The sequence below is a fragment of the Phyllobates terribilis genome, unplaced genomic scaffold (assembly GCF_046119375.1).
Source record: "Phyllobates terribilis strain yellow unplaced genomic scaffold, ASM4611937v1 Scaffold_1__5_contigs__length_1240528914, whole genome shotgun sequence".
Classification (NCBI taxonomy): Eukaryota; Metazoa; Chordata; class Amphibia; order Anura; family Dendrobatidae; genus Phyllobates; species Phyllobates terribilis.
In genome coordinates this window covers 704,693,821-704,718,582 of record NW_027362761.1, presented here as the reverse complement: position 1 = coordinate 704,718,582, position 24,762 = coordinate 704,693,821, and the positions used below count along the sequence as shown (strand labels likewise).

The 24,762-nt window shown below is 41.7% G+C and overlaps 1 protein-coding gene across 1 annotated transcript in view; it reads right to left on the bottom strand.

Annotated features, from left to right (window-relative positions):
* The window catches only part of STK11 (serine/threonine kinase 11), a 118,595-nt gene that overhangs the window by 67,759 nt on the left and 26,074 nt on the right, over positions 1-24,762 (bottom strand). The window contains exon 2 of the mRNA XM_073686017.1: positions 8,842-8,925. Within this exon, the coding sequence (XP_073542118.1) occupies positions 8,842-8,925 (84 nt within the window). The remainder of the gene's footprint in view (positions 1-8,841; positions 8,926-24,762) is intronic.

Below are 24,762 nucleotides of genomic sequence, written 5' to 3'. Positions count from 1 at the left end.
CTGTTATACTAGCAGAGAAATAAACCAGTGCCATAAACCAGTACTTAGCTACAGAATCATCATAACAAAATGCTCTATCAAAGTGTCATTGTGTCATCCTGACAGAAGGGTTAAAGACTCTGTAGAGTAGTTTCGCTCTGTAAATCAGTAATGGTTGTATCACAGACTTCACCAATGTCATCTTCTCCCATATATTTATAAATATAATGTGATCTTGCCACATGTATTTGTAACATGTTAGATGACAATTTTACCTGTATATCACTGGGTAAGTACCTGCCTAACAGTGGCAGATTAGGATTCTGTCTGAACTAACAACCTAAAAATATGGTAAAAAGAAAGCAAGCAAAGATGTCTCCAGCAGGACCAGGGTTGTATATATCTTGTTAAAACATCACTTTTAATTTCAAATTATAAAAGCCAAGGATGAGTTACAGAATGAGCAATATAGCGGCTCTTAGGTACAGCACATTCCAACGCATTTCGGCTAAACCTTATTCATTATTCATGACATTATTCCATGAATAAGGTTTAGCCGAAACGCGTTGGAATGTGCTGTACCTAAGAGCCGCTATATTGCTCATTCTGTAACTCATCCTTGGCTTTTACAATTTGAAATTAAAAGTGAAGTTTTAACAAGATATATACAACCCTGGTCCTGCTGGAGACATCTTTGCTTGCTTTCTCATTACTTGAACCTTGGTAGCCTGTGACCTGGGCGTCTCCGCTGCAAGACTTCGTTGGGACTGGATGAGTCTGGCTATTACATGGTGAGCTGACATACGTTTTCCCTTTCCCTCTCCCCTTGTTTTTTCATAAAAAATATGGTAAACCATGAAATCTACATAAAAAAAAAAAATCACTTTTAGTAATCAGCATGCACAAAGATCTACACACAAAAAGTAATACACTGCAAGGAAAATGAGGAATAAAGTCAATGTGATCATCTGATCACTTGTACAATATACTGCAATGCCACAGTATTGCAGTAGATAATGTAAAATCGAAGCCTCCTATGACACTCATCCTGTGGCTCCTATGGTAACCCATCGATGTTCCGTGACTGCATTGTGGGGGAGAGATGGTACGTTCATGTACCAGCACCAGCGCCACTGTGAGAGATTGACAACAGCATCTAAATAGATAACAGCAGCAATTGGAGCTCAGCTCCAGTCACTGCTGTTAGAGAAAGACACCGCCTAGGAGCCCCCTTCACACACATAATGATCCCAGCGCTGCCTTACATGTATGTCACTTTTTCACTAGGGTTGGCTTACAATTGTAAAAAAACAAGCAGCTTTGCAATTTATCAGTTAATAAAAGTCATCTCAACTTGTGCTCTTTTCCCCCTATCAATATATTTGGTACGGTCATTTAACCCCTTCCCGACGATGGAAGTACTCAGAATGTCCTGGTTGGGAAGCGCTTCCTGACTCTGGACGTACCGAGTACGTCCAAGCAATTTTTTCTCTGCTCTTGGATCGGAGACCCTGCGACGTCATCGCGGGGGCCCAATTGTTGCCATGGTGACCTGATGTCGACATCTGGGTCATCAGGCACTAGTAAGATCATGTGCATCAGTTCATGATCTAACTAACTTGTGTCAGTGCAGGACTGACCATTACAAAGCATGGCAATAATCCAGCACTGCTATGCTTTTTAACTGCAATCAGACTGCTAAATGTGAAAGGCCCATAGTGGGACTAAGTAAAAAAAAAATAATAAAATGTTAAAATATTTAAAAAAAAAAAAAAAAAATACATATACACTTATATTGTACTGATAAATTTGATATTTTATGTAAAAAAAAAAAAAAAAAAAAAAAAAAAAAAAGAAGTACACATATTTGGTATCGCGGTATCCAGAACGACCTTCCCCATAAAACTTTTACACTAATTAACCCCTTCTGTAAACGCCATAAAAAAAAATGCTGTCATGATGCCCCCGAACAAAAAGAAAGACGAATGTAAATAAAAATGGAATCTCTGAAAATGTCATCTTGTGCCGCAAAAAACAAGCCGCCATACAGCTCCATCAGCCGAAAAATAAAAAAGTTATAGCTCTCAGAATAAAGCAATGCAAAAATATATATTTTTTTTCTATAAAATGATTTTGTGTGTGAAAGCAGCAAAAAATAAAAAAACGCTATAAATGTGGTATCGCTGTAATTGTACTGACCTGAAGAATAAACCTGCCTAACAAGTTATTTAAAAAAAAAAAAAAAAAAAAAAAACACAATACCTGAATTGATGGGTTTTGTTCATTTTGCCTCCCAAAAACCAGAATAGTAAGTGGTAGAAAATGGTACCAATAAAAAAAATCAACTCGTCCCGCAAAAAAACAAGCAACCAAATGACTGTTGGCTAAAATATGGAAAAATTATAGCTCTTAAAGTACGGCGGTGCAAAAAATAGTTTTTGAGAGAAAAAAAGGATTCTTTTAGTGTGTAACAGCAGCCAAACATAAAAAACGGATATAAATCTGGTATCACGCCAATCCGAAGAATAAAGTCATCTAATCACTTATACTGCACGAGGAACGGCATAAAAAATAAATAAAACCAATTCTTCACCTGCTGTTGATATGTTCATTCTGCCTCCCAAAGATCACAGTAAGGCTCCGTGCACATTTATCCTGTGCTCTATGCTGAGCGCTTACACCTGCGTTTACGTGTAAATCTCAGAAGTACATGATTCAGACGGAACCCCCCCTTTGGAAGATTCCCTATGAGGAGGCAGATAGAGGCCTATGGTCCAGCAGTGTCCTTTTTAGGCAGGGCTGTGGAGTCGGAGTCTGTGTCCATTTTGGTGGAGTCCGTATAAAATGGACCGACTCCAACTCGTAAAATACATAATAAATTGGGTACAGTAGTTCAATGCAGTTTGTGGGGAATATTTTTTCATAAGAATTTGGTAAAGTGTTGGGAGTGTTGAAGAGGTGCTGAGAACAGCACTCGACTATCTCCAGTGGTCCCATGAAGAATGAATTGAGCAGTAATTGAGCAGAATGGATCACCGCTCCATTCACACGGGGCTTTTAACAACCCTAGTTTTTGGGGTTGGTGGGGGACTACCAGTAGGACCCGCAGCAATCGGGAAGTTATACCTTATCCCATTGATAAGGGATAACATCCAAACATGAGAAAACCCCTTTTTAAAAATGATTGTGCACTATTGGACAACCCCTTCTTAATAGCTGTAGTCTGCAGAATATACAGTTAGGTCCAGAAATATTTGGACAGTGACATGAGTTTTGGCATTTTAGATGTTAATCAAGACATATTCAAGATAAAGTTATGTAATCAATATGGGCTTAAAGCAAGGATGTTGAGTCGGAGCCCATTTTGATGGAGTCGGAGTTGGTACAAAATGGACCAACTCCGACTCCTAAAAAATATAATAAATTGGGTACAGTAGTTCAGTGCAGTTTGTGGGGAATATTTTTTCATAAGAATTTTGGAAAGTTATGAAATGTCCTATAAATGTCTGTCCTATTCCTGATCTAAGGGTCTAGACTTTTAGCGGAGATTAATCTGTGCTACAGTAAAATTATCACTTAAACATGAGCCATGTATGAGGGAGTCGGAGTCGATGTCATGGAAATTGAGGAGTCGGAGGTTTGGCTTACCGACTCCACAGCCCTGTTTTTAGGCATGCATATAAGTGTGGTCAGCCACAGCTTTGTGCACTTTTGAAAAGAACACCACTAAACAGAGAGACCAGACGGAGCCTAGAGTAACTCTGCTGTCTCATTATAGCGAATGGATCACTCGGGAATTTCGTCTGAATCATATCATTCTGAGATGTAGACACTGATGTAAGTGCTCAGCATAGAGCACAGGATAAATGTGATCCAAAATGTTATGTAAAATGTTCCCAACAAAAGTTTCAACTCAAACCACAAAAAAAAAAGGCCCCACTCAGGTCCGTCATCTGTTAACGGAAATATAGGGGGGGGGGGGGGGTGTGGAGGGGGTCCACATTACTGGTAGTACAAAGGCTCTGGAAAAGCGAAATGGCTTCCTGCCCTCCAAAAGAAATCTAATATAACCCCCTCCCTTCTGAGCCCCAGTGTGCCAAAACCACATTCAGCGTCCAAATGTTTGGCATTTCTGTAGCGATGAGAGCCCGCCTAATTTACAGGTGCATGTCTCTAGAAACATGAGCTGGATGCAACGTACTGCTCACTACAACTGCAGTTTGCAATTTTCACTCAGCAACATCCATTGCTGCTTTATTCAGGAAAACACAGTCAAAATCGTCACTACACCTGTAGATAAATTCATAAAGGGTAGAATTTCCAAAATGGAGTCACTTGAGGGTGGGGATTCCGCATTTCTAGTACTTAGGGGCTCTGTATATGGAGTCTGCAAACTAGTCTAGGAAAATCTGCGCTCCAGGAGCCAAATGGCGCTCTGTCCCTCCCGAGTCTCACCATATGGCTAAGCAGTACTGTATAGCCACGTTCAGCAGAAATTGTAGAACAAATTTTGGTGCCATTTTTATCCACTTTCCCTGTGTTAAAATGTAAAGTCTGGGGCTTAAACAAAATTTTGGTGGTAAAAATGTAACTATTTTTTCTTCACAACCCAATGGTATAAAATTCTGTGACACACCTGTAGTGTCAATATGATCACTGCACCCCTAGATGAATTCATTGAGAGGTGTAGTTTGTAAAATTGAGTAACTTATAGGGGGGGGGGGGGTTCTGCTGTTCTGGCACCCCAGGGGCTCTACCAATAAGTCATGGCACCCACAAACCATAACAGTAAAATATGCACTATAATATGGCGCTCCTTCCTTTCTGTGGTTTACACTAAGCCTGAGAAGTATTTCCCGATTACATGTAGGGTATTGGCATACGCAAGAAAAAAAATGGACCTCAGTTTGTTATAAATATTTCTTCTATTAGCCCTTAGAAAAATTAAAAACTCGCGGCTAAAACAACATTTTAGTGGTAAAAATGTAATTTACTCTTTCTTCATTCTATGAGGCACATGTGGTGTCAATACAATCACTGCACCCCTAGATGAATTCATTGGGGGGTGTAGTTTGTAAAATGAGGTCAAATATGGGTGTTTCCGTAGTTCTGACACCTCAGGGGCTCTGCCAATGTGACATGGCGCCCTCAAACCACTCCAGAAAAATCTGAACTCCAATATGGCGCTTCTTCCTTCTGAGCTTTGCACTGTGCCTCAAAAGTACCTTTCAACCACATATGGGGTATTGGTGTACTCAGGAGAAATTGTGCAACAAATTTTGGGGTCAATTTTCTCTTGCCATCCTTGTGAAAATGAAAACATCCTGGGCCATAAAAACATTTTTTTGTGGTTAAAATATATATTTTTTTCATTTTCACAGATCAAAGTTGTAAAATTCTGTGAAGCAATTGGGGGTTCAAGGTGCTCACCACATGTCTGGCTAAATTCCTTTAGAGGTCTAGTTTCCAAAATGAGATCACTTGTCAGGGTTTTCCACTGTTTAGGCACATCAGGGGCTTTCCAAATTCGACATGGCACCCGCAGACCATTCCATCAAACTCTGTGTTCCAAAATGCCACTCCTTCCTTTCTGAGCCTTGCCGTGTGCCCAAACAGTAGTTTTCCCTCTTCATATTAGGTATCGGCGTGCTCAGGAGAAACAGCACAACAAATTGTATGGTGCAGTGTTTCCTGTTACCCTTATGAAAATGCTAAATTTGGGGCTAAAAAACAATTTTGTGGGAATAATTAGATTTTTTTAATTTTCACGTCTCAATGTGATAAGCTTCAGTGAAGAACCAGGGGGTTCAAAGTGCTCACCACATATCTAGATAAGTTCCATGAGGGGTCTAGGTTGCAAAATTGTGTCACTTTTGGGGGGTGGGGGGTTCCACTGTTTAGGTACATCAGGGGCTCTCTAAACACGACATGGTGTCAGCTAATTATTCCAGCAAATATTGCATTCAAAAAGTCAAATGGCGATCCTTCCGTCAGAGCGCTTCCATGCGCCCAAACAGGTTTTTTTTTCCCCACATATGGGGTATCGGCATGCTCAGGAAAAATTGCACAACACATTTTGGGGTCTATTTTTTCCTTAGCGAAAATAAATAAAAAAAATGGGTCTGAAGTAAAATTTGTGTGAAAAAAAAGTTAAATGTTCATTGTTTTCTTCCACATTCCAAAAATTCCTGTGAAGCACCTGAAGGGTTAATAAAGTTCTTGAATGTGGTTTTGAGCACCATTGGGGGTGCAGTTTTTGGGTATTTTCTGTCATATATACCCCTCAAAGTCACTTAAAATGTGATGTTTTCCCTGAAAAAAATGGTTTTGTACATTTTGTTGGAAAAAAATAGAAGAAATCTCTGGTAAACTTTTAACCCTTCTAACTTCCTAACAAAAAAAAAATAATCAGGTTTCAAAAATTGTGCTGATGTAAAGTAAACATATGGTTAATGTTATTTATTAACCATTTTGTGTAACATAACTCTCTCATTTAAGGGCATAAAAATGAAAAGTTTGAAAATTTCAAAATGTTAAATTTTTTGCCAAATCTTTTTTTTTTTTTCACAAATAAGCGCAAGTGATATCGAAGAAATTTTACCACTATCACGAAGTACAATATGTCACGAAAAACAATCTCAGAATCAGGGGGATCCGTTGAAGGGTTCCAGAGTTATTACCTCATAAAGTGACAGTGGTCAGAATTGAAAAATTTAGCCTGGTAATGAAAGTGCAAACAAACTTGGGGAGGGGGTGGGGGGTAAAGGGGATAAAAAAAAAAGCTCTTCCACGTGTACATGTATTCATGTTTATAGTTGTCTGGTTATTAAGTCTGTGTGTAGTCTCACCCTAAGGTTACATTCATTCGGATCAATGGTAATCAATGGGGCTGTTCAGATGACTGTTTATTAGTTTCTTTTTTTCAATGGACAGATTGTCCGTCTGAAAAAACTTGTAGCATGCACTAGTGTAGTCTGTTCCATATCTTGGATGATATTTGTCTATTCAAATCTATGGGTGCACAAAAACTTAAAATTAAAAATATCAGACCCCATATGGATTAACTGTATAGCATCCAATATTTACAGATACATGAATTATATTTGGTCTTGCACAGAAACAGACTGCACACGGATTGGATATGGATGACAATACAGATGAACAGATGAAAATTTGACCATGTTTTCTGGATGAAAATTGGACGATTTATTTATTTATTTTTGATATTAGTGTGCCCTTAGCCTGAGGATTACTATCCGAGAGGTGCAGAATGATTTTGTTTTTCTCAAGTGTCATCCTAGTCTGATTTTTTTTTTTTTTTTAATTCAAGGACTCCTTACAATGTATCCGTTAAAACCAGATGAAACTCAACTAGAAGTGTGAAGTACAACGAGTGTCATCTGTTTTAGAAGGATCCACATAGCCTTTAAATGTCAGACTCTGATCCACAATAGAACATGGAGTCTCTCAAACTGGAGACACGGATTCATCTTTAAAACTGACGTGTGTATGACTCAATGAAACTCTATGGGTCAGTGAGCTAAGCGGTCTTAGAAAAAAAAGGAGCAAGACGTGTCACGCGGAAGTGCCATCCGAGGATGAAAAGCACATTCTGACCTCTTCTGAGTGGGTTACCAAAAATTGATTACAAGTGCAAACCTGAACGAACATTGAATGTATCTTCATTAAAATGTAACTGATCAATACCTTCTGCACCAGAAAAGTCAGAAGATTACAATACACTTAGAAAACATTCCAAATAACACAAATATAAAGTACACATTTTATTTTTATTAACCTAGCCACAAAATAAATACAATAAAGGATCACTAAACAAAACAAAATACAAAAAAAAAAACAAACAGAATTCCTGATCCAAAGGCATTAACCATTAAATGATGAAACCGGAAATTTCATACATACATTGATGAAGATCCTGCTGAGAATATAGTACATAAAATGTCTGATCTATACCCAGCACCTAAATTGTTAGTACTGAGACCTGTTACTTGATGAAGACAGAGAAATGAGCGATGAAGTGTTTGCGGAGTAGTCTCTCTTCTTACGTCAACACGTGTCAGTACTAACAATTTGGGTGCTGAGGGGTAAATGAATCAGACGCCGTGTATTATGTAACTACCGTGGTGCAATAGGACCCCAGCAATGCATGTATGGTGCCAGGCTTAACCATGCTTTGAGCACTGCTTTCTGGTACCCTCTGGATTGGTTTTAGGCTGTGTGCCCACGTAGCGTTTTTCAAGCGTATATGCTGTGGAATTTCCGCAGCGTAAACGCTTGTGAAACGCTTGGTAATCCGCACCCCATGGTCCCCAAGGGAATTCCGCAAGTTCAATGCCCATGCTACGGATTTTTCCGCAGCGTTTATGATTTGTACAAAAATCCGCAGCATGTCCATTAATTTTGCGTTTCCACAAGCGGAATTGCCTTTGCAATGCAATAAAAAACGCAAGTCAATTCCACATGTGGAAAACGCACGATAAACGCGTGCAGAATTCCACATGCGTTTATCCGGGAGAGGACATGCGGAAATGAAGCAGAAAATTTCTGCTTCATTTCCGCAGCGTGGGCATATAGCCTTAAAGGATTTGTTTCTGCCACTTCCTTTGGTGGGTATAGTTCTCTATTGCATCTTCTGCTTTCTTCTTATTTGAGCACATCAATAAAAAATACACTTTTTATATTTGATTTAGATATTTGGGCCAGTTCATAAGTGTAGCACATGAGTTGCCAGAGTTTTTGACAATATGTGAAAGTTTCCTTACATGGCATACAACTCTATACAGGATTACCATACCACTTTCAGTCATTTTTGGCCTATGACAACTTATTTAAAAAGGATATATTTTTTGCTTCTCTTCGTTGTATAACACATCCACCAGCTGGATGACATTCCGATGCCTCAAGCGCCTCAGCAGCTGAATTTCTCTAATCAAAAGGAAGAACACAAATATAAACTAGAAAATGACCAAAGGCAAGCGATACAGTAATGCAGCAGAATAGATTTTATCAATGGGTACAGCACCGGGTATATCTAGCCAAACAGAGATGGGGGAGGGGGCATAGCAAGCACATTTATCACTCAAAAGTGCTACATAGAACAAATTGATTTCTCATCACATGGTCTTTCCCTTAGATAAAAGTCAAGGATTCGGCCTAATGCACAGCTTTAGGTGATCAGAGAATGGGAATAGGTCACCAACATTGGCATATCTTTGTTGAATGCAAATATAGACGGGTAGCACATTTAGAGGCTGACAAAGGCAGACGACCTCCATGATCAGAAATCATTGCAGTCTATCAGTTCCCATTAATGGGCAGGTTGCTCATTTACACTGATCGCAATTGAATATTGCCGAATAGTGAGTGTCCAATGAGCATATTATCAAGATTCCACTGTATTCCCAGAGAGAGTGGGCAGTCACGTGACCACCAGTATGCGATTGCCATAGGATGTGGTTGCGTGCCAATGAGATTCTCATTTGCTTCCATCAGTGTTCTATTTGGTATCTTGCAGGCATATCGAGTGAATGCACAAATTTGCTTAGAGCCCAGAAGACCCTTTTAGGCCACGTTCACACGTTCAGTATTTATAAGCCAAAACCAGGAGAGGAACAATCAGAGGAAAAGTATAATAGAAACACGTCACCACTTCTGTATTATCACCCACTCCTGGTTTTATCTTACACATACTGATGTAAAGTACTGATCAAATACTGAATGTGTGAACGTGGCCTTAAAAGGGAATGTATCACAATTTTTATTTTGGTATTTATAATTATTGTACAATTTACTTTTTGTTTACAACAAAATAAAATATAGTGTTTTAAAATGTTTCCATTTTTTTTTTTTCTGAGCTACAATTCCCGCATCACCACCCCCGCAGTGTTCAGCAGCGGACTGTGAGAGGCGCACAAGGGCAGCAGTGGTAAGATGGATCCAATCCTATCATGTGTTATACATTTAGCAGCACAAAGCCACTAACAGTATCAGAGCTCCCAGCCATCCTCAGTGACACTGTCCACATCTCTGTATCACTTTGCAGTCTCCAACAAAATGGCTCCACACTGTGATCCGAAACTTCATTCTCCCATTTGCAGACACCCACAAGGGGAGTCGTGAAGAGTGACACCAGACACACGGAGTAGATCCCGCCACATTTACTGCAGTCGTAATGTGAGCTAGCAGTACACTAGGTTTTCATGGCAAACTTCAGAAGCTGCTCCCCCTACTGGTGGTGTTCACTACCTTGTTATTTTTAAGGCTACTGCCTGTTCTCATCACTGGCAGGAGCTACCTCCACAGTCCTCATCTGAGCAGTGAACGGAAGGCTGTGGCAGTGACTTCTTCTAGTGGTGAGAACAGGTAGGTAGCCAGGAATTAGTAGTATAATGCCAGGCTCCCCGACCTGTGCTCACCACCATTATCCCTGCACAGTAATTGTAACACTGCTGTGATCGCAACACGGACTCAGCTCTGCTCAGTTTGTGTAAAGCCTCATTCATGATGCAAGGATGTCTGAATTAGGCTTTACGGCTGCCTCTGCAAAGCTACACCAGGTACTGGTCAGTGGATAAAATCACCACCACAGCGCTGGTGCCCGGACATGTGCTTAATGGTCATTACTATGTTATGAATATAGCAGCCACAATGACATAACAGCTCTGCTAAGATAAAAGGAATTGTCTGTTAAGATGTGTATCTAACCAGGGCTGTGGAGTCGGTAAGCCAAACCTCCGACTCCTTCAGACATGGCTCATGTTTAAGTGATAAATTTACTGTAGCACAGATTCATCTCAGCTAAAAGTCCAGACCCTTAGATGAGGACTAGGACAGACATTTATAGGACATTTCATAACTTTCCCAAATTCCTATGAAAAACATATTCCCCACAAACTGCATTGAACTACTGTACCCAATTTATTATATATTTTAGGAGTTGGAGTCGGTCCATTTTATACTGACTCTGACTCCACAGCCCTGTCTTAACACTATAATGTATGATACAGTCTGCTGAGATAATAAAGTAGATGTACAGCAAAGATCTGAAAGGGTGCTAAATCAATAAGGAATATAGAATACACAAAAAAAGGAAGAGAGCTTAACAAATCGATAAGCACACCTGTATATAAAATACAATAATTTGTATTCAATACCAGATTAAAAACAATTAAAAGCAAACAATTGCTCATAACAGCTACATTATAGCAATGAACATATACAGCCCACAAAAAATGGGTCCTGAAAGTGAAACCTAGAATATAACCATACCCAAAAGCATATAGTCTGAAAGAGTCCATGTTCAGGAAAGAGAAATACAACCAATATGTTGCATATAGTATCAATCTTGAAAAAACAAGGGTAATATATACAAAAAATAAATAAGAATAGTACACCAAGAAAATAAGATAATACTAAAAAAAATGTGTAGCTGACCAATATAAAGAGTTACTCAAATGAGGTCCCATAATATGGAATCCAAGTACCAAGGTAAAAAGGATGCAGGTGGAGGCAAATTGTTCCCCTGAGGAAGCGGCCATACAGCAGCGATACGTGTGGGGCTTGCCTCCAACTGCACCCTTTCTACCAGTATATATGTTCATTGATATAATGCAGCTGTTATGGGCAATGGTTTGGTTTCCGTGGCGTACCGCCAATGGCAGCAGGCCACGCGACTGCTATGGGGCCCATGAGCCGGGGGGGGCCCCATAGCAGTCCAGGGGTGGACATACCGCCGCCGATGCAGCTGCGCCGGGTCCCCATCATGCAGCTGCACCAAGGAGCCCGCATGGTGCAGCTGCTCCCTGCACGTGGCGGTCAGTGGGCGATCCCTGGAGCTCTGCTGCCGTCAGGAGGAGAATAGCAGCGGAGCTGGAGGGTTCGTCCTCGGCTTCCTCCCTGACCCAGGAGCACGCAGCTTGATGACGTCACGAGGATGCTGCAGGGGAGCGATCTGAGGTAAGTTTTTTTTTTGTTTTTTTTTACTGAAACGCTGGGGAGGGGAGGTGGGGGGAGAGCAATGGTGGGGCTGGGGAGAGGAATGATGGGGCCGGGAAGAGCAATAATGGGGCTGATGGGGCCGGGGAGAGCAATAATGGGGCGGATGGGGCCGGGGAGAGCAATAATGGGGCTGATGGGGCCGGGGAGAGCAATAATGGGGCTGATGGGGCCGGGGAGAGCAATAATGGGGCCGGGGAGAGCAATAATGGGGCTGATGGGCAGGGGAGAGAAATTATGGTGCTGGGGAGAGCAATGATGGGGTTGATGGGGCAGGGGAGAGGAATAATGGGGTTGATGGGTCTGGGAAGAGCAATGGGGCTGGGAGAGAGCAATGACGGGGGGTGCTGGGAGAGAGCAATGACGGGGGGTGCTGGGAGAGAGCAATGACGGGGGGTGCTGGGAGAGAGCAATGACGGAGGTGCTGGGAGAGAGCAATGATGAGGGTGCCACTTTGCTTGTACTCTAAAGCCTTGTATATTTTCCGTGAGCAGATAGCCTTACAGTTAATTGGGGAGAGTCACAGAGACTGAATAATTTATATTATTGGCTGGTGTAGATTATAGTTAATGGGGGGCACAGTGCTGCTTATCACTTAATATTTTGATTACTAAGTGGCTACTAGTATATTAATGGGGGGGGTACATATCTGTATTCGAGGACGCAGAGCGGGGGAGACACATGTATACATACAATATGTGACCTTGTTATTTTCTAGGCTGGACATCATCGTGACAAAACAAGTCGTGGCTGGGAGATGTCGACATGAAGGTCTGACCAGATGGAGAAGAAGCAGCAGAAACCGACTCTGATCAGATGAGACGTCAGCGGTAAGTGCCTGGATGTAAATATTATTCTATATCTGCACTGTATGACTTGGAGTGATAATGTTATCTGTAAAATCCCTTAGGCTGCATTCTCACATTTGTGTGAAATGTCCGTGTGCTGCCAGATTTTTTTTATAGGATAGTCTACGGACTCGTACAGTTTTATAGATCCATTCACACATCCATGAAAATCACGGATCTGAGAATGAGATCTGTGAGGGTCAGAGAATGTCCTGTTCTGATCCGATTTTGAGGATTAGAATAGGACATGCTCAATGCGTTGTAAAACAGGGCAGCACACCGACACTGCACACAGATGCGGGAATGTAGCCTTATGTATAGCACAGTCCCTTAATATATAGTGTACTCACTTATTATGTATAGCGCCATCCTTAGTTATATAGTTTCCTCTTTTATTATGTATAACACCCTCCCTTATTATGTACCATACTCTCTAGCTCTAGAGGCTCACAGTTGGAGGATCATACTGTGTTGGGGTCAGCATACTTTGCCCTGGGAGTTGAGGTGGGGTATAGTAGGGTCATTATACTGCGTATGTGGAGGAATTCACCATGGGGGTATCATACTGTGTTTGGGGGGCCCTTTTATTGGCATCACACTTTATGGGGCAATGAAAGAGATCTAGGACGTCAGCAGGAGGAAAATTACTATGTAAAGGATGGAAAGTTGTGAGATCTGATCTTTGGTGACCCCGACTATTATTTACATTTTCTTTTTTTGGGGGGGGCGCCCAATTAGAGCTTCTGCTATGGGGCCCCATGATTCCTATGTACGCCCCTGCTTGGTTTTAATTATTTTTAATATAGTATTGAATAAAAATTGTTGTATTATATACAGGTGTGCTTATAATTTTGTTAAGCTCTTTTCCTTTTTTCGTACATTCCGCTAAGCTGTGTATCTAATCCTATTATGCGAGATCCAGCCTGCAGAGCCATGATTCTAATTCTATCATGAGTGATACTGACTACTGAAAGGTGTATCACATTGCAGTCACCAGCAAAATGTGTGTCGGCGCGCTGATCCTAAATTTCATCCTTCCCTATCGTTTTGAAGACGCCCAGAAGGGGAGGGGAGGAGTGACAGTCACTCGTGAGCAGATTCAGACCACATTTATTGCGAGCTAGCAGTACACTAGGTTTTCATGGCAAATTTTAGCAGCTGCTCCTCCTGTTTAAAAGTTGAAAACCAAACACTATTGAAATACATTTTTCAGATTTTCTACCACTAACAAAAAATTAAACATTAATACATTTTTTCAATTCTTGAATTTTCTCATTTTTTTTCCCTTCACGGAAGCATTATTGTGTAAGTGGACCTGTTCATTGACAATAGCTAAAATAAACATACCATCCTATGTGTTACCTATGGCTGTTTCCAATAAGAAGTAGAATGGGGAAATTAGCCCTCTAATTTTGTGAGGCATCAATATACAGCCTAAGGCCCTAAACAATATATCCCCATTAAAGGCCCATTTAAACCTGACCATTTATCAGAATGATTTGCTTGTTTCTCAGCAATCAAAGAAAATTGGTCAATTTGAGTCAGACCTAGTGATTGCCGAAGAACTAAGGTGATTGCACTTTCTTACAGTTGCCGCTGTCAAATATTAAAGAAATATGTATAAATTGATTACTTATTGTCAATAGCTGCACAGTTTGCACAATCATCACATAGCTATTGAGAATAAGTAATCCATCTACATGCATTTCCCCGTAATATATTGGACAGCTGCTGCGACTGTCAGGAATTGGCCGCACCTTAACGGTCGCTACGTCTGACCCTATCCTTAAAAAGGTTATACAGTTATTAAAAATTGATGGCTTACCATTAGGATAAGCCATCAATATCATATGGGGGTGGGGAAGGAGGGGGGGGGGGAAATCAGCACCCTCCTTCCGATTAGTGTCCGTTCAAGATATTGCAACATTTCTACATTAAAACAGGTTCAGAGTGGGCAATTATGATCAACCTGTAAACTAGTGTAAGGCCAAGTTCACACTAGGTGTTTTTTTCAGCTTTTTATTTAATGCGATTATTTATGCAAATTTTCAGCTGCAATTTAAAGTACCAGCAAAGTCTATGAGATTTCAGAAATCTCACGCACACATTGGTATTTGTGTCATCAGTATTTTGTGCTTTGCATGGTTTTTTGCACAATAGAGCATGTCATTCTTTCAGCGTTTTTGCTGCGTTTTTTCAGTGTTTTTTCACTTATTGAAAGTAATGGGTTATGAAAAACACACAAAAAAAAACTAATAGTGTGAACATAGCTATCAGGTTTTGCTGCGTTTTTAGGGAAAAAAAGAAAAGTACAGCAGTATGTGAAACTATTTATTTCTGTGATTTTACCATCTTGTCTTGGTCACCTGAGATGGCAGTTTGGATTAGGACAGTTTAATTAAATTAGTGATCTGTACAATGTAAACATTGGCTGAGCTAGGTGTGAGATTGAACTATACCTGTGGCCCACAGAGGTGTGAAATTGAACAATTCTGGAGCAACTTAATGGCAGACCTTAGTGTGAAAGTAAATAGTATCCTACAAACTCAATACACTGCCATTGTATTAGGTACACTATTCCTGAATAATTCACCTCCCCCCACTGTTACATTTGAAATTCTGGTTAATATGGTTTCACATGTCTTGCATTGGTGACCTGTGTTCATGCTTCTGTGGTGGAAGCAAAGCTGAACTTCGGAATCCTCAAAAACGCACCAAAACCTACGTTTTTGACGCAGCTTCTTTCCTGACAAGAGATCAGGTTTTGATGAAAAAAAAAGCTGAAAAAACGCCTAGTGTGAATATACCCTAAAAACTATATAGAAGAAGCCTAGGGTACGTTCCCACAATCAGCGTTTGTTCAGGCCTGAATTTCTGTATAAATCCCGTACCTCAGCTCACTTGCATTTTTCTCTCTCTTTGGTATGCTTTGCAAAGATATACAGTGGGTACGGAAAGTATTCAGACCCCTTTCAATTTTTCACTCTTGGTTTCATTGCAGCCATTTGGTAAATTCTAAAAAGTTCATTTTTTTCTCATTAAAGTACACTCAGCACCCCATCTTGATTGAAAAAAAAAACAGAAATGTAGAAATGTTTGTAAATTTATTAAAAAAGAAAAACTGAAATATCACATGGTCATAACTATTCAGACCCTTTGCTCAGACACTCATATTTAGGTCACATGCTGTCCATTTCCTTGTGATCCTCCTTGAGATGGTTCTACTCCTTCATTGGAGTCCAGCTGTGTTTAATTAAACTGATAGGACTTGATTTGGAAAGGCACACACCTGTCTATATAAGACCTCACAGCTCACAGTGCACGTCAGACCAAATGAGAATCATGAGCTCACAAGGAACTGCCCAAGGAGCTCAGAGAGAGAATTGTGGCAAGGCACAGATCTGACCATGGTTACAAAAGAATTTCTGCATTACTCAAGGTTCCTAAGAGCACAGTGGCCTCCATAATCCTTAAATGGAAGAAGTTTGGGACCAACAGAAGTCTTCCTAGACCTGGCCATCCAGCCAAACTAAGCAATCATGGGAGAAGAGCCTTGGTGAGAGAGGTAAAGAAGAACCCCAAGAACACTGTCGCTGAGCTCCAGAGATGCAGTAGGGAGATGGGAGAAAGTTTCACAAAGTCAACTATCACTGCAGCCCTCCACCAGTCAGGCCTTTATGGCAGGGTGGCCCGACGGAAGCCTCTCCTCAGTGCAAGACATATGAAAGCCCACATAGAGTTTGCTCAAAAACACAAGAAGGACTCCCAGACTGAGAAATAAGATTCTCTGGTCTGATGAGACGAAGATAGAACTTTTTGGTGATAATTCTAAGCGGTATATGTGGAGAAAACCAGGCACTGCTCATCACCTGCCCAATACAATCCCAACAGTGAAACATGGTGGTGGCAGCATCATACTCTGGGGGTATTTTTCAGCTGCAGGGACAGGACGACTGGTTGCAATTGAAGGAAACAAGAATGCGGCCAAGTACAGAGATATCCTGGATGAAAATCTCTTCCAGAGTGCTCTGGACCTCAGACTTGGCCGAAGGTTCACCTTCCAACAAGACAATGACCCTAAGCACACAGCTAAAATAACACAGGAGTGGCTTCAGTACAACTCTGTGACCATTCTTGACTGGCCCAGCCAGAGCCCTGACCTAAACCCAATTGAGCATCTCTGGAGAGACCTGAAAATGGCTGTCCACCAACGTTCACCATCCAACCTGACGGAACTGGAGAGGATCTGCAAGGAAGAATGGCAGAGGATCCCCAAATCCAGGTGTGAAAAACTTGTTGCATCATTCCCAAGAAGACTCATGGCTGTACTAGCTCAAAAGGGTGCTTTTACTCAATACTGAGCAAAGGGTCTGAATACTTATGACCTTGTGATATTTCAGTTTTTCTTTTTTAATACATTTGCAAAAATTTCTACATTTCTGTTTTTTTTCAGTCAAGATGGGGTGCAGAGTGTACTTTAATGAGAAAAAAAAATGATCTTTTTAGAATTTACCAAATGGCTGTAATGAAACAGAGTGAAAAATTGAAAGGGATCTGAATACTTTCTGTAACCACTGTAGATAGACATCAGTGAAATTTATGATTAGTGCCGTGCGTGTGTAGTTTACTGTATATGGATTAAACAAATAATTAAAAAAAAAAAAAAAAAAACACACCCCTATTTTTGATAACCAGCCAAGGTAAAGCAGACAGCTACGGGCTTATATTATTCAGGCTGAGAACGTCCCTGGTTATTGGGCCCGTCTCAACCTAAAAAAACAAGCCCGCAGCCACGCCAGAATTTGCGCATCACATTAGGGATGCGCCAATTCTGGCACTTGCCAGGCTTTTCCCAATTGCCCTGGTGTGGTGGCAATTGGGGTAATAGCAGTTGGGGTTGATGACAGCTGTGATTTCCCAAAAACCACAGCTACCATCAACCCCTGGGGTTAGTAATGGAGAGGTGTCTATCAGACACCTCCATTACTAGCCCAGTAATCAAGAATAAAAACACAAACAGAAAAAAAAACACTTTATTTGAATAAAGACTTCCCCACACTTTCCCTTGTTCACCAATTTATTGAAAAAAAAATGCAGGTCTGAAGAAATCCAACGAATCATAAGTAGTCCAGAAAGGGACCAGAGAACTTCCCAGCAGTCCAGAAAAGTAGTCCACAGGAACCAGGGACCTTCCCAGTCTGATAATATAAGCCTGCAACTGTTTACTTTACATTGGCTGGTTATCAAACATAGGGGGGAGCCCAAGTCATTTTTTTAAATTATTTACTTCTTATTAAAACCAGGATAAAAATACCTGTGCAAAAGCATTTACTTTTTTTAAACTGCGGATTTACTGCATCTAATGCAAGTCTATGAGGAAATTCAGCACAGAAGACTGAGCGTTCCCACAAGAAAAATGGACATGCTGCTGCTCGAAAACCGGCACCGCAGGTGATTTTACGCATCGTAAAAAAGCTCCGTGAGCACGGGATTTCTATTAATCCCATCCATTGTGCTTACACTGTACAATGCGCCGTTTTGGAAGCAGCAAAAATTAGCTGCACCCAGAATGCTAGTATTACTGATTGTGAGCACGCAGCCTTATAGGCAGTTTGAACTGTCACTAACCTAACCTAACCTATCACTAACTACTGGTACCTTCCCCTTCTGCTTTCAAACATGTCACATTCACGCCTATCCAGCTGTCGCTGCTCCCATTTGCTTCAAAACTCCTTGAGCAGAATGTCCACGCTGAACTTTCCTGCCACCTTTCATCTAACTCGCTCTTCGACAACCTACAATGTGGCTTCCGCCCCCCACCATTCCACCGAAACTGCCCTGACCAAAATTACTAACGACTTACAGCCAAAGCTAACAGACAATTCTTTAAACTCCTCCTTCTTGACCTGTCCTCTGCCTTCGACAGCTGACCATTGCCTCCTACTACAGATCCGCTCTTCTTTTGGCGTCAAAAACCTTGCCCTATCCTGGATCTCCTCATACCTTTCCAACCACACATTTAGCGTCTCCTACTCCCACACTCTCTCTGTTGGAGTCCCTGAACGCTCTGTCCTAGGACCCCTACTCTTCTCCATTTATACTTGGTCTGGGATAACTCAAAGTCCCATGACTTCCAGTACCACCTATATGTTGATGACACTCAGAACTACCTCTCTGGCCCAGACGTCCCCTTTCCATATCCTCCTCATTCTCTCGCTTCCTCAAGCTTAATTGTGGACAAATACAGGTGTTGCTCACAAAAATGGAATATCATTAAAAAGTTAATTTATTTCAGTTCTTCAATACAAAAAGTGAAACTCATATTATATAGAGTCATTACAAACAGAGTGATCTATTTCAAGTGTTTATTTATGTTAATGATTATGGCTTACAGCCAATGAAAACACAAAAGTCATTATCTCAGTAAATTAGAATACTTTATAACAGCTTGAAAAATTATTTTAAAATCCGAAATGTTGGCCTACTGAAATGTATATTCAGTAAATGGATCTGGTGTCTCTCATCTTCCTCTTAACAATACCCCATAGATTCTCTATGGGATTAAGGTCAGGCGAGTTTGCTGGCCAATCAAGCACAGTGATACTGTTGTTTTTAAACCAGGTATTGGTACTTTTGGCAGTGTGGACAGGTGCCAAGTCCTGCTGGAGAATGAAATTTCCATCTCCAAAAACCAAAAAACTTGTCGGCAGAGGGAAGCATGAAGTGCTCTAAAATTTCCTGGTAGATGGCTGCGCTAACTTTGGTCTTTATAAAACACAGTGGACCTACACCAGCAGATGACATGGTTCCCCAAACCATCGTTGATTGTGGAAACTTCATACTAGACCTCAAGCAGCTTGTATTGTGTCTCTCTCCACTCTTCCTCCAGACTCTGGGACCTTGATTTCCAAATGAAAAGCAAAATTTACTTTCATCTGAAAACACCACTTTGGACCACTGAGCAACAGTCCAGGTCTTTTTCTCCTTGGCCCAGGTAAGACGCTTCTGGCGTTGTCTATTGGTCATGATTGGCTGGACACAAGGAATGCGACACTTGTAGCCCATGTTCTGGATACATCTGTGTGTGGCTCTTGAAGCATTGACTCCAGCAGCAGTCCACTCCTTGTGAATCTCCCCCAAATTTTTGAATGGCCTTTCCTTAATCCATTCAAGGCTGTGGTTATTCCGGTTGCTTGTGCACATTTTTCTACCACACTTTTTCCTTCCACTCTACTTTCCATTAATATCCTTGGATACAGCACTCTGTGAACTGCCAGCTTCTTTAGCAATGACCTTCTGTGGCTTACCCTCCTTGTGGATTGTGTCAATGACTGCTTTCTGGACATCTGTCAAGTCAGTAGTCTACCCTATGATTGTGGAGCCTACTGAAACAGACTAAGGGACCTTTTTAAATGCGTAGGAAACCTTTGCATATGTTTTTTGTTAATTATTCTAATTAACTGAGATGACTTTTGTGTTTTCATTGGCTGTAAGCCATAATCATTAACATTAACAGAAATAAACACTTGAAATAGATCACTCTGTTTGTAATAACTCCATATAAGGAATTTCACTTTGTGTATGAGAGAACATATTCTAATTTTGTGAGATGCACCTGTATGAACTCATCATCTTTCCACCATCTCACGTATCTTCCCTACCTGATCTATCTATTACAATAAAGGACATCACGCTTTCCCCTGTACCGGAAATCCACTGCCTCGGAGTAACGCCTGACTCAACCTTGTCCTTCAAACGGCAGATCCTAGCTCTTTGCACCTCCTATCGCCTCCAGCTCAAAAATATTTCCAGAATCTGTCCTTTCCTTAACCTTCAATCTACTAACATGCTTGTGCATGCCCTCATCATTTCCCGCCTCGACTACTGCAACATCCTCCTCTGTGGCCTACTTGCTAACACTCTTGCACCTCTCCAGTCCTTCCTTACCTCTACTGCCCAACTAATCCATCTCTCGCCTCGCTTCTCTCCATATCTCCCCTCATCAAATCCCTTCACTGGCTCCCAATTCCCAGCGTATCCAGTTCAAACTACTAACACTGACCTACAAAGCCATCCATAACATGTCTCCTCTCTATATCTCTGAACTAATCTCCGGATATCTTCCCTCGCGCAATCTCAGATCCTCCCAAAACCTCCACACGTTTTCGTTCTTCACCAAATCGCCTCCAAGACTTCTCCCAAATGTCCCCCATCCTCTGGAATTCTGTGCACCAAGACGTCCGATTATCCACCAAGTTCGGATCCTTCAGATGAAACCTGAAAACCCATCTCCAAGAAATCTTACAAAGTAAGCCCGCAAGAGCAGGGTCCTCTTCCCTCTGTACCAGTCTATCATTGTTGGTTTGTTTACTGTAAGTGAAATCTGTATTTTGAACGTAACCCCTTCTAATGAACAGCACCATGGAATCAACGGTGCCATATAAATACATAAATAATAATAACCTGTCAGGAAGCGGCTGCACCTTAGATGCACGACGATCAAACAGCTGCACGGTTCTGAAGTCTGGAAATTTTACCCTAACCATCAGGCGCAATGAAGCTCTATTTATTCTTTATGGGAGTGTTGAAGAGGTGCTGAGAACAGCACTCGACTATGTCCAGTGGTCCCATGAAGAATGAATTGAGCAGTAATGCGCATCATCGATCACCGCACCATTCACACGAGGCTTTTAACAACCCTAGTTTTAGGGGTTGGTGGGGGACTAGCAGTAGGACCCGCAGCAATCGGGAAGTTATACCTTATCCCATTGATAGGGGATAACATCCAAACATGAGAAAACCCCTTTTTAAAAATCATTGTGCACTATTGGACAACCCCTTCTTAATAGCTGTAGTCTGCAGAATATACAGTTAGGTCCAGAAATATTTGGACAGTGACATAAGTTTTGGCATTTTAGCTGTTAATCAAGACATATTCAAGATAAAGTTATGTAATCATTATGGGCTTAAAGCAAGGATGTTGAGTCGGAGCCCATTTTCATGGAGTCGGAGTCGGTATAAAATGGACCAACTCTGACTCCTAAAAAATATAATAAATTGGGTACAGTAGTTCAATGCAGTTTGTGGGGAATATTTTTTCATAAGAATTTTGGAAAGTTATGAAATGTCCTATAAATTTCTGTCCTATTCCTGTTCTAAGGGTATAAACTTAAAGCTGAGATGAATCTGTGCTACAGTAAATTTATCACTTCAATATAAGCCATGTATGAGGGAGTCGGAGTCATGGAAACTGAGGAGTCGAAGTCGGAGGTTTGGCTTACTGACTCCACAGCCCTGGCTTAAAGTGCAGACTCTCAACCTTAATTTGAGGGAATTCACATCTTAACTGGAGCAATGGCTTGGAATTACAGTCCTTTAATATGAAGCTCCCTCTTTTTCAAGGGACCAAAAGTAATTGAACAGATATTTCAAAAGCCCTTTAATGGGCTGCATGGGCTATTCCCCCATTAATCAATCATCAATTAAGAAGGTAAAAGGTCTGGAGCTGATTCCAGGTGTGGCATTTGCATTTGGAAGCTACAACATGCATGCACAAAGAAGCTTTCAACGGAAGAGAAACAAACCATCAATAGGCTGGAAAAAAAACAAAAAAACAAAAAACAACATCAGAGAGCAGAAATGTTAGGAGTGGAAAATTCAACAGTTTGGTACATTCTGAAAAAAAAGAGCTCACTGGTGATCTCGGAACTCAAAAAGTCCTGGGTGTTCATGAACGTCAACAGTGGTGGTTGATTGCAGAACCCTTACCATGGTGAAGAAAAATCCTTTCACAAAATCCACCCAAGTGAAGAACACTCTCCAGGAAGTTTGGGGTCATTTTGGAATTTCAATATTTTTGAAAGAAAAGCACTGTTTTTTTTTTTTCAATGAAGCGAACATTAAATGAATCAGAAATACACTCTATACATTGTTAATGTGGTAAATCTATTCTAGCTGCAAACATCTTGTTTTTATTGCAATTGCTACATAGGTGTATAGAGGCTGTAAGGCAGCGTTCACACCGTGCAGTAACTGAGGCAGTGACCCAAGCAAGCCCAACATAAACAGCTCTTATTCAGCAACTTACGGGTAAACAGAAAGTCCTCCGGTTCGCAGCTGGGTTAACATAAGTCCATAACAACGGTCGCCGTGGGCAACGGCCACGCCGGGCCACTCAGAGCCTGACGGGTGCAGAGTCTTCCCAGGCGTAGGTTCAGCTACACACAGGCCCGCCAAGCTTTCCTGCTACGTTCCTAGCAGGTCCCAACACTGAACAACACTAATCCTTAATGCAGGGTTTTTAAAGACCTGTGGCAAGAGCCACTGGAAAACCAAGGTTGGAGGGAGGAGGCCGCCCCACTGCCTTCCTGTAGCCTCCTCCAAGAAATGAAGGCCCTGCCAGGTTTTACTAATCTGCCTTACCCAGATAGCCTGACCAGGTCAATGCTCACCTTCATTCCTGCATTGCAGCCGCAGCTGAGTTTGTGACTGCACTCCAATGGATTTAATAGGTCTCTGTACACATTGGGGGGGGGATATATATAACGTCCCTCGTATACGATCCCAGTCACTGCCTCACATATCCCCCCCTCTGTTAAAACTTGTGGGGTTGAACATTTGTCACCATGCAGGGTGCCCGGGACAGGGCATCCGCATTTGCCTGCGACTTCCCAGGGCGATGTTCCATACAGAAACTGAAATTTTGCAGTGACAGGAACCACCTGGTGACTCGCGCATTCCTCTCCTTGGCGTTCCTCATCCATACCAAGGGTGAATGGTCCGTCACCAAGCGGAAAGGACGCCCGAGTAAATAATAACATATCGATTCCAAGGTCCACTTAATAGCCAAACACTCCTTCTCTACCACGCTATAGTTTTTCTCTGCCGGGATAATCTTTCTACTCAAGTAGGTGACCGGGTGCTCTTCAGCATTCACTTTTTGTGACACCGCCCCAAGGTCTAGCTCCGAGGCATCTGTCTGTACAATGAAGGTTTCCTTGAAGTTGGGACTGATGAGGATTGTCTGTCCACACAGGGCCAATTTCATGGACTGAAAGGCTTCTTCTGCCTGAGGGTTCCACCGAACCATTACCGATTTTTTCCCTTTCAAGAGATCGGTCAGGGCCGCCGTTCTCCCAGCAAAATTAGGTATAAACCGACGGTAATACCCAAGGATGCCAAGGAACGCCCTCATCTGTTTTGCACTTAAAGGTTTAGGCCAGTTTTTAACCGCCTCAACTCTATTGATTTGGGGCTTGATAACTCCTCGGCCAATCACATACCCGAAATATCGGGCTTCCTCTAGCCCTATCGCACATTTTTTTGGGCTTGCCATTAACCCCGTGGCTCTGAGAGAATCCAGCACCGCTTGTACCTGGGATAGGTGCATATGCCAGTCGGTGCTAAAGATGACAATATCATCTAGATACACGGACACGTACTCCTGATGAGGCTTGAGCACTATGTCCATCAGCCTCTGGAATTTCGCTGGGGGCCCATGTAACCCAAAAGGTAAGACCACATAGTGATATAGACCCTCTGGAGTTATGCAGGTGGTCTTTTCCTTCTCAGATTTCGCGAGAGGTACCTGCCAGTAACCCTTGGTGAGAACGAGCGTGGTAAAGTACTGGGTCTGCCCCAGTCTCTCAATCAGCTCATCCACCCTGGGCATTGGATAAAGGTCCAACTTCGACACTTCATTTAATTTCCGGAAATCGCTACAGAAGTGTAAAGATCAGTCTTTAATCACTCCGTGATTCCTCGATGACACCTAACTGGAGCATTTGTTTTACCTCGGCCGTGATGGCTTGCCTCCAGGCCTCGGGTACCCGGTACGGGCTCATTCATACCCTTACCCCAGGTTCGGTGACCACGTCATGTTGGAGAACCATAGTCCTACACGGTAGGTCTGAGAACACAT